Source organism: Artemia franciscana, chromosome 15 (assembly GCF_032884065.1).
Source record: "Artemia franciscana chromosome 15, ASM3288406v1, whole genome shotgun sequence".
Taxonomy (NCBI): domain Eukaryota; kingdom Metazoa; phylum Arthropoda; class Branchiopoda; order Anostraca; family Artemiidae; genus Artemia; species Artemia franciscana.
In genome coordinates, this window is record NC_088877.1 from 5,814,268 (window position 1) to 5,829,720 (window position 15,453).

Genomic DNA, 15,453 nt, shown 5'->3' on the forward strand with positions numbered 1-15,453 from the left:
TCGTCATTTTTCTTATAACGATGGTGTCATTAAAGGTATTAAAGACCTTCGTTCCCGGAAAAATGTTTAATTGTAAAATGACCGAATAACCTACAATGTCAACAGTCGAGGAGGCTGCTCAAAGAGTCTACATGTACATTTACAGAATGGTCAACGTTGTTATTTTTCAGAATCCAATGTGCAACAAAGAGCCCTGAATCCACCGGATACAAAATTAACTGCTTTCTTTTCGCTATGCAAAAATGATTTTTTTGCAAAAACTGCTGTATACTAAAGTGCCTTCGCATTGCACGTGGGATACTAAAAATAAAGTATTTGAACGTCAAAAACAGGGTAAGTCAGTCGACGGCCAACCCACCATCTTCAAAGATACCACGATAGGAAGACTCTACACCGTTCACCCCAATCAACATGAATGCTTGTTTCTCCGCCTTTTTTTGGTGAATGTACCCAGTCCGACATCCTCTGAGTATTTGAGAACTGTAAACGGTACTATACATGACACTTACCGTAGTACATGCCAAGCTCTGAATTTATTGGAGAATGACCATCACTGGGATAACTGCATCAATGACGCGTGCGAAACGTCAACTACAAGTCAAATTCGTGCATTGTTTGGAATCATACTAACAACTTGCTCTCCTTCACCAAAGCTTTGCAATGGCACGCGACTTGCCGTAAAAAAAAAACAATGGAAAACGTAATAGAGGCCACAATCTTGACAGGGTCTTTTGAGGGTGAGGCTGTTCTTATTCCTCGCATTCCCATGATTCCAACGGATCTGCCTTTTCAATTTAAAAGATTGCAATTCCCAATTCGATTAGCATTTGCAATCACCATCAACAAAGCTCAAGGTCAATCATTATAAAAATGTGGTATAGATCTTAGTACTGATTGTTTTTCCCTTGGACAATTGTACGTTGCAGGTTCGAGGGTCGGCAAACCTGAGAATCTATTTATATGCAGCGACAATTGGACAGCGAAGAATGTTGTATATTCGCAAGTTTTACAATCTTTTAAATTGAAAAGGCAGATCCGTTGGAATCATGGGAATGCGAGGAATAAGAAAAGCCTCACCCTCAAAAGGCCCTGTCAAAATTGTGGCCTCTATTACGTTTTCCATTGTTTTTTTTTTACAGCAAGTCGCGTGCCATTGCAAAGCTTTGGTGGGTCGATATTTCTTAACAGTATTATGGGCACTCCTATTTTTAGTTGTAGCACGTGTGATGGAAGCCCTGAAAGATCCACGGAATTTAAAAATTCAGATGGATAATTAACCGCCTCATTTGGTTCCAAAACGGTGTCGACTGACTTGTAAAGGACTGCCTGGTCTCGAATCTTGTTCAAAACAATATTGTTGATTTCGTGGATATTTACATTTTTGGGTGCAAGAATCGCTCTTTCACTTAGCCTTTTATTATTTTTATAATTGTTTAGAATATTCAGAAATACTTTTTCAATCAATTCATTTTTGGACGTCACTAAATTACAAAATTCAGCAGGTAGTTGTATACGTCCTGAAATTGAGTCTACTGGGAGCTTTCCGTTTCCAATTGCCAGCAATTCATCTGAAAATGTTTGACCAGAGTCATCGTTTTGCAATCAGACACGCATATTTGTAGTTAATTTTAATGTTTTTACGTGTGCCCATAAACTAGAATTTTTCAGGCAAGCATTCATTTCGTCTGCAGGGGTTGACCTAGGTATTATAGGTAATGTTTGCCTGAAATCTCCCACAAGCAATATCAATGTGCTGCCAAAGGGTTTCGAATTCCCTCGCAAATCTTTCAAACATTGATCCAGAGCCTCGAGCGATTTTTTGTGTGCCATTGTGCACTCGTCCCAAATAATAAGTTTGCATTGCTGCAATACTTTACCCATCCCAGATGATTTGGAAATATTGCACGTGGGAGTTTTTGTAGAATACAAATTCAGAGGCAATTTCAAAGCGGAATGAGCAGTTCTTCCACCAGGCAGCAACGTTGCGGCAATTCTGGACGACACAATTTCCAACGCATTCATTTTTGATCGAATTGATGCCAGAATCATTTTTATCACAAACGTTTTACCAGTACCTCCTGGGGCATCCAAAAAGAAAATTTCTCCAACGTTGTTATCGACACAATGCATTATCGTATCATAAATGTCTTTTTGTTCCGACATTAACTTGGAAATGTTATTTTGTACATACGACAATAGATCACTCGTACTGTAACTTTGTTCACGATCCAATTCTACACATGTCGAAACAGCAGCGGTACGATTAGGTGAAGGCATTGCCAAATCCTGAAGAGGTTTGTTTGCCATACATACGCACAAATCTTCTATAATAACTAAAGTATAGTTTTAAATTTCTGATCTAAAATCAAAAGTCATATCTGACATCTCTAACCGTTTTCGTTGGAGTATATCTTCGGACATTGAGTCTTTCGATTTTGCGACAATGTATGCTAATTTATCACTTAATTTAGTGCTTGATAATTTAAAAACTGTTATCAAGAAATCTTTCCTCTTATCTAGTAAAAGGTTCTTAAAAATAGACATTTATAATAAAAAAGCTATATGGACCAATTGCTTTAATACTACAGTTAACTTGAGAAGTTACAGCTTGGATATGATTTTTGAGTTATTAGAATTTGTTTTATACAATACTTATATAAGATTTGGGGGTGATTAGTACAAGCAAATTGTGTGAATTCCCGTGGGGGGGAATGCCAGCCCATTTATAGCTCACTTGTTTTTAAGTCAACTAGAATATAAATATATGATGGATAAGAATAATCCAATTAATTTAAAACATGCTTTGTCAAATAATAAAAGATATTTAGATGATATTTTGGTCTTAAATTGTAAGGATTTCATTGATATTTCTAAATATATATCCATCAGAGCTTATTCTTGAGCCTAGTCATGGCGCTGGTCATGAAGATCATTTCTTAGATTTAAATATTAATATTTGTGATAATAATAAATTAAGTTTTAAAATGTATAATAAAACGGATGATTTTGATTTTGAAGTGATCAAAACATATTCACATACGTATTCACTCAAATATCACATATTCAGCGTTTTTCTCACAGTTACTTCGTTATGCAAGGATTTATAGTAATTATATTGATTTTAAAAATAGATGTAAAATCTTAAGCCAAAAATTGATATCAAGAGGTTTTTCTGCAAATAAATTAACTTGGCAATTTAAAAAATTTAGTTTTCATTATAACGAACTTTTAAATAAATATCAAAAGAATTATCTAGAAATACTTAAAGAAATTTTCAACTAATTTCAGAGGTTCGAGAAATGTTGTCGCAGCGCCATTTATTTTGAATTGTGTTTCTAATTGAGCGGATTTTCTTAAAAATTAGCCACATGGTAAAGATGAATTCTATAATTGTTTAGTTCATTCAGGTTTTTTGTAATGTGTTAATATTTGTGATTTGGTAAAATTTATAATATTTAGTTTACCTATTGTTGCTAAAAAGAGTGATATATTAACAGGATAAGCTTGTTTTGGTTTTACTTGGTTGTTTTACATTTGCTGTTTTTTTTTCTTTCTTTCATAGGCATGTATTTTGGCGGTGATACCTGACACGGGGATGCCATGGATATTCTGTGGTAGCCACAACACTGTGCTGGGTAGAGAATTCAAAGTGGCGAAACCCTATATAGGCCAGTGTATTCTCCTGATGAGCCCTTATGTTGGGTGTTGCCTCTGAATTATTTGTCTATATTATTTTTTCGATTGTTTGGTAAATGACGACTTATACTTATTGACGACATGACAGCCTGTCCATGGATTATTCTTTATGATTGATTGTGTATGGCTATGCTGTTTGACCTATGTGATTGCATGGATGAGTAGGGTTAAGGCATCATTCAAGTGCTGGTCTATATTGCATTGGTGATTTTTTTCTTTTCATGATATATATATATATATATATATATATATATATATATATATATATATATATATATATATATATATATATATATATATATATGTTTTTAACTACATGAAACTTGCGAATATACAACATTCTTCGCTGTCCCATTGTCTGTGCATATAAATAGATTGTCAGGTTTACCGACTCTTGAACATGCAACATATAATGGTCCGTGGGAAAACAATCCGTATTCAGATCTATACCTCATGATTCTAATTATTGCCCTTGAGCTTTGTTGATGGTGATTGCTAATCGACAATTCCCTGTGTCGCCGTCGTCATTTATATATCCCCCTCTGCCCCCCGGCGTCCCCGTTGTAGTTGTGTCCCTGTGTCCCGGTCGTCATTTATATTCCCTGTGTCCCGGTCGTCATTTGTGTCCCGGTGTCCCAGTCTGTGATTTCTCTTTGAGTGTCCCGGGCGTCATTTATATTCCTTGTGTCCTGGTGTCCCGGTCGTCATTTGTGTCCCGGTGTCCCGGTCTGTATATACAATCGTTTTTGAATTGGTTTTTATTTTAGTTTTTTACCTTTATTTTAGTTTTTTTAGTTATACCTCATGATTCTAATGACTGCCCTTGAGCTTTGTTGATGGTGATTGCTAATTGAACATTCCCTGTGCCCCCGTCGTCATTTATATATCCTCCTGTGCCCCCCGGTGTCCCCGTTGTAGTTGTGTCCCTGTGTCCCGGTCGTCATCTATATTCCCTGTGTCCCGGTCGTCATTTGTATCCTGGTGTCCCGGTCTGTATATACATTCGTTTTTGAAATGGTATATGATGAAATAAATTTTTGTATTTTTCCCCTTTTTTTCTTTTTAGTTTTATTTTTTGGTTTTACTTTTTTTTAGTTTTTTTAGTTTTTTTCTTTTTTCTTTTTAGTTTTTTTTATTTTAATTTTTTTTTGTTTTGTTTTTCTCCTTTATTTTTCATTTTTTTCCTTTTTTATTTTTTTCTTTTTTAGTTTTTTAGTTTTTTAGCTTTTTAGTTTTTTTATTAGTTTTATTTTTTTTTCTTTTTAGTTTTTTTGTAGTTTTTACCCTTTTTTTTAGTTTTTTTAGTTTTTTTTTACTTATGTCCTGGTCGTCATTTATACTCCCTGTGTCCCGGTCGTCATTTGTGTCCCGGTGCTTTGTTGATGGTGATTGCTAATCGAACATTCCTTGTGTCCCGGTCGCTTTCTCTTTGAGTGTCCCGGTCGTCATTTATATTCCCAATGTGCCAGTGTCCCGGTCATCATTTGTGTCCCGTTGTACCGGTCTGTAATTTCGTCAGTCAAAAACATGACGTCAGTCAACACACAAACATGACGTCACCCGACAGACCCAAACACACACAGACAACTTATTTATATATATATATATATCTATATATATAAATATATATATATATATATATATATATATATATATATATATATAAATAAGTTGTCTGTGGATCTGTGGATCGTGGATCAGGTGACGTCACCTGAAAAAACTGGATCAGGTGACGTCAAAACTGAAAAAACTAAAAAAAAGGCAAAAACTACAAAAAAAACTAAAAACTAATAAAAAAAATAAAAAAGCTAAAAAACTAAAAAAAGGCAAAAACTACAAAAAAAACTAAAAACTAATAAAAAAGCTAAAAAACTAAAAAAACTAAAAAAAGGCAAAAACTACAAAAAAAACTAAAAACTAATAAAAAAAATAAAAAAGCTAAAAAACTAAAAAAACTAAAAAAAGGTAAAAAACTAAAAAAACTAAAAACTAAAAAAACTAAAAAAAAGGAAAAAACTGAAAAATAAGCTAAAATAAAGGTAAAAACCAATAAAAAACTAAAAAAAAACTGAAAAAACTAAAAAAAGGCAAAAACTACAAAAAAAACTAAAAACTAATAAAAAAAAGTAAAAAAGCTAAAAAACTGAAAAAACTAAAAAAACTAAAAAAAGGTAAAAAACTAAAAAAAATAAAAAATAAAAAAAAACTAAAAAAAAGGAAAAAACAGAAAAATAAGCTAAAATAAAGGTAAAAACCAATAAAAAACTAAAAAGAAAAAAAGGAAAAAACTAAAAAAAACTAAAAAGAAAAAAACTAAAAAATGGCAAAAACTACAAAAAAAACTAAAAACTAATAAAAAAGCTAAAAAACTAAAAAAACTAAAAAAAAGGCAAAAACTACAAAAAAAACTAAAAACTAATAAAAAAAATAAAAAAGCTAAAAAACTAAAAAAACTAAAAAAACTAAAAAAAGGTAAAAAACTAAAAAAACTGAAAACTAAAAAAAACTAAAAAAAAGGAAAAAACTGAAAAATAAGCTAAAATAAAGGTAAAAACCAATAAAAAACTAAAAAAAAACTGAAAAAACTAAAAGAAGGTAAAAACTACAAAAAAAACTAAAAACTAATAAAAAAGTAAAAAACTAAAAAAAATAAAAAAACTAAAAAAAGGTAAAAAACTAAAAAAAATAAAAAATAAAAAAAAACTAAAAAAAAGGAAAAAACTGAAAAATAAGCTAAAATAAAGGTAAAAACCAATAAAAAACTTAAAAGAAAAAAAGGAAAAAACTAAAAAAAATTTTCATCTAAAAAACTAAAAAAAACTAAAAAAGGTAAAAACTAAAAGAACTAAAAAAGAAAAAAATAAATGACGACACTCAAAGAGAAAGCGACCAGGACAAAAGGAATGTTCGATTAGCAATCAACAAAGCACCGGGACACAGGGAGTATAAATGACGACCAGGACATAAGTAAAAAAAAAAACTAACAAAACTAAAAAGAAGGTAAAAACTACAAAAAAAACTAAAAAGAAAAAAAAACTAAAAACTAATAAAAAAACTAAAAAATCTAAAAATCTAAATAAACTAAAAAAGAAAAAAAAAGGAAAAAATAAAGGAGAAAAACAAAACTAAAAAACGAATGTATATACAGACCGGGACACCGGGATACAAATGACGACCGGGACACAGGGAATATAAATGACGACCGGGACACAGGGACACAACTACAACGGGGACACCGGGGGAAACAGGGGGATATAAATGACGACCGGGACACCGGGACAGGAATGGTCGATTAGCAATCACCATCAACAAAGCTCAAGGGCAATCATTAGAATCATGAGGTATAGATCTGAATACAGATTGTTTTCCCATGGACCATTATATGTTGCATGTTCAAGAGTCGGTAAACCTGACAATCTATTTATATGCAAAGACAATGGGACAGCAAAGAATGTTGTATATTCGCAAGTTTTACGTAGTTAAAACCATATATATATATATATATATATATATATATATATATATATATATATATATATATATATATATATATATATATATATATATATATATATATATATATATATCTATCTATATTCACAGGTGGGACATAGGGACACAACTACAATGGCGCGTAACTATTATGGCGCGTAACGACTTACGCGCGCGGGGGGGCTTGGGGGGGGGGCGCGAAGCGCCCCCACCAACTAGGTGTTGGGGTGGCGCGAAGCGCCACCCCAACAGCTAGTATATATATATATATATATATATAGACCGGGACACCGGGACACAGGGAATATAAATTACGACCGGGATACTCAAAGAGAAATTACAGACTGGGACACCGGGACACAAATGACGACCAGTTATCCCAATTGATCAAAAACAAAACTAAAGAACAAACAAATGTACGATTAGAGCACGAACCAAATAAAAAAGAAAAACGCCGACACACTATTCGACGACAACCAAGCTTTGTCACAAAACACAGTACAAACCTACAAAGATTATGTAAACTATGCAAGTGTTGCTTAAAAGTCATTGGGACTTTTCAACTTTTTATGTATTCACTGTAGAACCTTCCATTTTCCGAGGAAACAGGAGCAAACTTATTAAGTAATCAGTTCAGTCGGAACCTCAGCTTTAACGAATTGAAGGCGCTCCTTTGCCTATTCAGCTATTACAAGGTGATGTTAAATATGGTTAAATTAAACGAATGAGTATTTATCGTACCCTTTCCCCACATTCCCTTGGCTGCCACTGGAGGATGGACTTTGGTGTTCGGTCGTGATTCATTATTAAACTATGTCCCAAGTATTTCCATCTTCGGGTCCTGATCATGTCGATGACTAGAGGTTGCCCTGTAATTTGGCGTATTGTCTAATTCGAGAAGTGCTGTGTGCAGTTTATGTTGACATCTTCAAGCTGGTACAGAAGAGCATATATTACTCAGGACAGTAACAAACTTAATTAAGGAGTCTTAATAAAGATCGTTTGTCTTCGCAGAAAATTTTTCTTAAAGGCTTGAAGCTACCAATTCAACTTCCAGCATTCACTTCCGAACAGCTTAACTGGGAGGACACTACTGTTGAAGACTCAAAGTCTTAGCCGGTTTGAGATGCTCTGTGAGTACCAAATCTGCCTAACCCTCATAAACCAGCCAAATGACTGTCCAATACGAGGATGGATTTTTTTGTTTATTGCCTCTATGTTCTCTACTGTGCTTCAGAAATATTTAAGCTGAACAACATACTCTTAATCCTCGTTTGTGCACTTTATGCTGAGGGCGGATCCTGTGACCGCCCTACTTTTAGTGTTCGATGCATTTATCTTGAGGCCAAACCAAAGTGTATTTTCTCTCATAAAAGAAATTTTTGAGTGTCTGCTTGTGTGATTTGAGGAAATTAATGTCGTGTGCGAAGCCTATATCTGCAATCCTCTTTTCGTTTCTGATTGGGATTCCGTAATTTGTGTATCCGTGGATAACGTAATCAATCAGCAGTATGAAGAGAAAAGGAGACAGGACACATCCTTGCTTTATTCCAGATATGATCCAAAAATATCTCGATTGGCCTTCACTCATATGTACGCAACACTCTCGCACAGGGCCATAATTAGCCTTATGGGTTTTTAAGGGACACCATAGTACTTGAGAATGTTCCAGAATGTATCTCAATGGACAGAATTGAATACTTTCTTGAAGTCTATGAAAACTAGGTATAGCTTCTGTCTCTACTCGTTTGTCTCTTCTAACATCATTCGTAAGGCAAAAAAAGATCTGCATAGGAGCGGTTTGGGCGCAAAACGTGTGGTTCGTCCCTTAAATACTTGTTGGTCATTGGCTGTATATGGCACAGAATTATGAAGGTAAGAAGCTTTCCCGGATTAGAGAGAAAACTGATTACTCGACAGCTGTCGCACAGCATGATATCACCTTTTTTGAACAGTTTCACAAGGGTACTACGCATGTAATCTTTCAGGACATCCTCGGCAACCCATAGCGTGCTAAAGAGCAGAATCCTGGTTTTAACACAGAATCTAACGTGACTGACATAACCGGACCGAATCCGTTCTCTTTGGGGGAGTTGAGGGGGAGGATAATTCGGAAAATGCCTAAAAAAATGAGATATTTGTAACTTACGAACGGGTGATCTGATCTTAATGAAATTTAATATTTAGAAGGAGGCTGTGCTTCAGAACTCTTTTTTAAATCTCGACCAGATCCAGTGACATTGGGGGGAGTTGGAGGGGGAAACTGGAAATCTTGGAAAACGTAAAAATTGAGGTATCTTCATCTTACGAATGGGTGATCGGATCTTAATGAAACTTGATGCATAGAAAGTTCTTATGTCTCAGATGCTCTTTTTGCAATTCGAATCAGATCTGGAGACATGGGGGGTTGGAGGCAGGAAACAGAAATCTTGGAAACTATAAATCTTGGAAAACGCTCAGAGTAGAGAGATCGGGATGAAGCTTGATGGGAAGAATAAGCACAAGTTCTAGATACGTGATTGACATAATTAGAACGCATCTGCTCTCTTTGGGGGAGCTGGGGGGATTTCGAGTGATTTGGCCAGTTCGGTGGTTCTGGATGTGCTCGGACGACGAAAATTGGTAAGTGTGTCAAGCATCTGCACAAATTCACTCTATAAAAGTCGTTTCATCGATTCGATCATCTGGGGGGCTAGAGGGAGAGGAATAATCGGAAAAATGAGGTATTTTTAACTTACGAATGGGTGATCGGATCTTAATGAAATTTATTATCTAGAAGGACCTTGTGTCTCAGAGCTCTCCTGTAAAATCCCAACTTCATCCGGAAATATTGGGGGAGTTGGATGGGAAACGGGAAATATTGGAAAACGCTTAGAGTGGAGAGATCGGGATGAAACTTGGTGGAAAGAATAAGCACCATTTCTAGAAACGTGATTGACATAACCAGACTGAATCTGTTCTCTTTGGGAAGTTGGGGGAGGGGTTGTTAATCCGGAAAAATTGAGCTATTTTTAAGAACAGGTGACCTGATCTAAATGAAATTTGATATTTAGAAGGGACTCATGTCTCAGAGCTCTTATTTTAAATCCCGACCAGATATGGTGACATTGGGGGGAGTTGGAGGGGGAAGTCAGAAATCTTAAAAACGCTTAGAGTGGAGAGATCGGGATTAAACTTGGTGGGAAAATAAGCAAGTGTCGTAGATACGTGATTGACGTAACCGGACTGATTGACGTAACCATAATTATCGAAAATATCGATCATATGTAGGGAAATGGCTTTGTTTTTTTCTTATCCGGAACTAGAAAAGAACAAGCTACGTTGTTATCGCTATTGCCCATAACACCCTCAAAATGACATTAAATACAACCTGGGCGATCTCTTAATTTTTTCTGGGTAGCTTTTATAACTTTTGGCAACTTTTTTTTAATTAAAAACAAGTAGTTGTGGGCATCAAGCCATGGCTAATTGTAGAAAAAGTCAAGACAAATAGTTCAAGTGAGTGAGAGGCACATCTGGCATAAGCACTTTTTAGGATTGTTATAAATATAGTGTCATTTTATTTGTTGATAGATAAGTCTATCTATAATCCGTCCATACGTCTTTCTTAGGGCAGAACAAAGGCAGATAGTCATAGAACTAAGGAATGAAATATTGGATTGATTTTGGGTTGACGCATGACGGACAATGTCTATTGGACTTATATGCAAAATCTGGGACTGAATTTGCTTGGACTCACAGGCGAACAAGTGAAACCTAAGCCTAGTGGGCTTGGCCGCTTGTACTCTAAAGGTGGTAAAGTACATTCAATACAAACTCAAAGATCTCGTAAATTTTTCTGGATAGCTTTTATCACTGACTTGACCTGTCATCCTTTTATAATTGTACTTTGCAACTAATATCATCTTATAAGTAGTTTTAGCGTAACGTCATTTATAGTTGTAACCTAAGACTATAACGTTATTCATTCCCTTGTATATGCAGATGTATTTTTTTGTATAGATATAAATTTTGTTGTAAATATAGCTTATGTTAACTTCAGAGGCATCAGTTATATCAATTTTCTTTAAATGAGTCCTTATACAGCTCTTTATGGCATCCAGAGCCATGATAGCATCATAAGAAAAAACAGAAAATAGAAGACATAACTGTACAACCATTACAAAATAGTGATTTCCCTTGTTGCTTCGGTCATGGGACTATAAATTTCATGTACAAGGTTCTAGGCCAAGGTGATTCCAATCGTCTATCTTTTGTTTCGATCTGACACCAATTTCAGTGGTCTCATGCTAATTTTAAAAATTTACTTTAAATTCATTTTAACAATTACATTTTACTGTTAAATAAAAAAAAACTTTTTCGCATGCTGCCTAATCTCCTGATTAAATGCCTTCGACCCGAAGCAAAATACGTGGTTGGGGCAAAAATGATCCGACACTTCCCGTGTTTTCTCCCAGATTTAGAGCTGGGGTACATGTATGATAAACCCTCTACCACTTAAGTTGTTCATTCATAGATGCATCATAGAACTTTTTTTTTTTTTTTTTTTTTTTTTTTTTTTTTTTTTTTTTTTTTTTTTTTTTTTTTTTTTTAGAGCATAGACGGAAATAGATAATTTGGGCTATATATTTGCACATTAGGGGTAGGGGTACAGTATTCGGACAGTGTGAAGTTAGAAAACTATTCATTGCCCCCAAGCCCTTAGTTCGCAAATATACAGCCCAAATTCGTATATAAAGTATGGTACTTTTTATCTTAATTTAGTATATTTCATTAGGACAGAGCGTCACAAAAACATATTAGAAGAATATTAAGTAGGGGGTAAATCAAACACGTACCGAGCTGGGTTTTACAATTAATTGATTATAGATTTATAATGGATTAATTTATATAATAGTTGCCTTTCTTGAACCAGCTTGAAATGACAATCTATTATGATGTCATTCATATGGAATATATTTTCCAAAGTTAAGGTCCTAAGCAAATTTTTCCAAAATCATTACCTATCTGGATCATTTCTCATACCGGAAGAAGATAGTATGCCAATTTTCAGACAAATCATAGGGGTATTTAAAAAAAAAGAAATTTACAGATAAATAAATATAAATTTACGTTCGTTTGATAAAATAGAAAATAGATGGCAAAGTAGTGTCTCTCATGAGTAAAGCTATGGGGCCTATACCCATAAGTCTACCTAATTCTTTCTCCGAAATTAGCTACTTTCCAGTAATTTCACTTTCAAAACCCTCAATTCACTCATAAGAAAAACTTTCAGCAAATTCAGTTTCACACTCACTTTGGTTGCAATTCAGCAACCAAAATAAGAACTTCTGTGAGCCTAATACCAAAATTACAAGAATAGTACTTTGAATATTCCTTGTCTCTTCAAATATGTTGATTTGTTTTGTGGTCGGGGAACATTTTAAGGGAGCCAGATTTTTTTTTTTTTTTTAAAGCACCTTGCATTACAATTTAAGAAATTAATAGATAACACGGGAAAGTTTTTCAATTTTGGATAATGCTCCTAATCCTCCAAACTTAATTTTTGTATTACCTCAACCTTTATCTATTTTCTATCTAATATACTTTCTGAGATACAAGCTAACATCTATAATTCCTACTATCAATTTATAACCAAATAATTCCTTACACTAAACTCTTTAAAAAACAAAAAAAAAGTCTTCAAAAAGTCCGCATTAACACAGCATAATCTTTTAATATAGCCTTAAATTATTGATCAAATTGGTCAGTTAATCTCTGTCTATTTTTGGCATGACTTTTATTCATTTATCAATAGTTTATGATAATTGTATAACAATATCCATCTAATTCAATCATATTAATTAAAACCAGGCTATAGGTTTGGCTCTTCACTTAAACAACACAAGATGATAATCGATCTCAGAAAACGTATGTTCTTCGTCTGTATGTCGGAACAAAAGCTTAGATACAGTTATGAAAACTCCTACCTTGCCCATGAGAAGCTTTTGGTACGGAGCTCTGAACTTGGCGCCTCCTCCAAAACGCGCTAAGACGCGTAGATCGTACAACAACACCCAAGGCGGGAACGCAATTTTGTTTTGTTGCATACACAGCTTAGATGCTAATATTGGTTATCTAGCCTGTACTGCCAGTTTCCTGTATCCAGCCACTAGCATCACTACAGTACACTGTGTCCCAAAAATAAATCGAGTTTTCATCACTGTATTGGTGTCTAAGCTGTGGTATTAACTCAAACAGTAAGGACTAGAGTCGAAACTCGAGGAGGATGCAGGGTCTAACACGTATCACGTTCATAGTATTGTCTTTTAAATATAGTTTCACTTTAAGCAAAACTGTTCAGAGGTGACTTGAACTATCAAAGTAAGGTCAGAGGTGACATTACTATAAAGAATTCGCATAAAACAGGATTGGTATATATACTAAAAACGAAACGAACATAAACTTATTGACTCTTAATGAAGGTTTTATTTTGTTCTAAACTTTTCAAAAAGTCAAAAATTCGATAAAGAAGTTGATAAAACTAACTTCCTAGCCTATTCTTTTTTCTCCACCAATAAATAGTAAAAAAAAAGAGGATGTATTGCATACAAAAACCGAAAGACAGTACAAATTAGCGACTCGTAGAGTGTTACTTTGACCGAAACTTTTTAAACAACGGATGCTTTGATCCAGCTCCAGGTCTTCTACTTTCCGAATAAATAGCATCATCAGCACCACTAAGGGATGAAAAAGTGGTTCCAGTCTTCCGGAAGTAAGCCGAGGCCTTTTCACCCGCCAAAGTTTCTTCTTGTCCTTCTGTGTCACTGGCAGTCAATACTTGTTGAAGTAAATGAATTTGCTCCTCTTTGGTTTTAAAATGTAAATCTCCCTAAAAGGCGTAATAAGGATATTTTTGACCACTGACAAACAAACATGAAAAAAAAAAGTTATACACTGGAACACTCACTTTTCAAAATTATTACATAGACATTCCTTTGTTAAATCACTTTAATCTAAATTTTGGTTTAAAATGATTTTATTCAAATATTGTTGTGTTTTTGGTTAAATGCAAAAACTAGCAGACGTGACAATTTTTTGTTTTTAATGAGCCCTTAAACCCCTCTCAGTGATGTCCCATTGCCCCGCTAATAGCATTTTAAAAGAAAAAGAAAAAAAATATGCTGCCCGTGAGAAAAAAATTGATATTCTTTGTTGCAAAAGCCAATTGAACAGAACTTATTTGCGCTAAAAGCCCAAAAGCCCATTGGCCAATGCAAAAAAAAAAAAAAAAAAAAAAAAGAAAAAAAAAAAAAAAAAAAAAAAAAAAAAAAAGAACAATTACTCAGATATTGCACAAATACTAACATAATCCTACAAAAACTTAGCTATATGATTCATCTCGAGACAAAGCAATCTTACCGAACTTCTGCCCCCCCCCCCCGTCATAAAACACATCCTCACACACTGTCACCAACCGCTCAAAATAAAAATCCTCCTTCAAACACTTCAAATCTCTAATCACTCAGCACTTCACATTCACACATCAAGCGATATACACTGTCATTTAAACCTCCGCACATACGACAAAAATAAGGACCAGCCTTTGGCTTTTCCCTCCCGATAAATTTCTTCTTTGGCCAAGTGGTCAATAGATTTTTCTTATAGTTCAAGCCTTGGAACTTAGAGCCTTGGAGTTTCCTCTGTTCTATTTTCCACTAAAGCATTTCCAACGACGCGCTTTTTGTTTTGATCCGACACTTTTTAGGGGGGTATTAACCCCCTAAAAAGACAGAATCTAAGTATTTAAAATTTTAACTGGGTGAATGGATGGATCTGAGACTTGTGAATTCAATAATATAACTGTATTTCCTTTTGGCCCAATTTACAACTGTAGGGTTGTCAAAAAACTGCTTGTTTCAGAGGGAACATATACCATAAACGTTTGTAATAATAGTTTTAATTTTATTTATTAAGTTTTTCATATTGTATTTTATCACTGGAAACAAATTCTAGCAAAGAGATTACGAACTTTCAGTAGTAATAAAATGCTATGACTGGAATCATTGGATACGGCAAGACCGTTTCCAGAAGAGGGTATCAGGTTTGACTTCCCATATCCTCCCATAATTTTTGGTCATTAAAAAGGTAAAAGAATATAAAAAAACAAATTTTGATATGTTTTGTCTAGCTTCTTCTTACGCCACCCCTTCCCCAAACATAAATACTGGATATGCCCTTTTACTCCGGTAAATATGATTATTCTCTTAAGGTAAATCTGTATAA

At 34.3% G+C, this 15,453-nt stretch overlaps 1 protein-coding gene across 2 annotated transcripts in view; it reads right to left on the reverse strand.

The window, feature by feature from the left end:
* Window positions 1–13,633: 13,633 nt before the first annotated feature.
* The window catches only part of LOC136035976 (general transcription and DNA repair factor IIH helicase/translocase subunit XPB-like), an 88,235-nt gene continuing 86,415 nt past the window's right edge, over window positions 13,634–15,453 (reverse strand). For both annotated transcript variants that reach the window (XM_065717876.1, XM_065717875.1), the window contains one exon: window positions 13,634–14,059. In XM_065717876.1, the coding sequence (XP_065573948.1) occupies window positions 13,820–14,059 (240 nt within the window). In that variant the 3' untranslated portion in view covers window positions 13,634–13,819. The remainder of the gene's footprint in view (window positions 14,060–15,453) is intronic.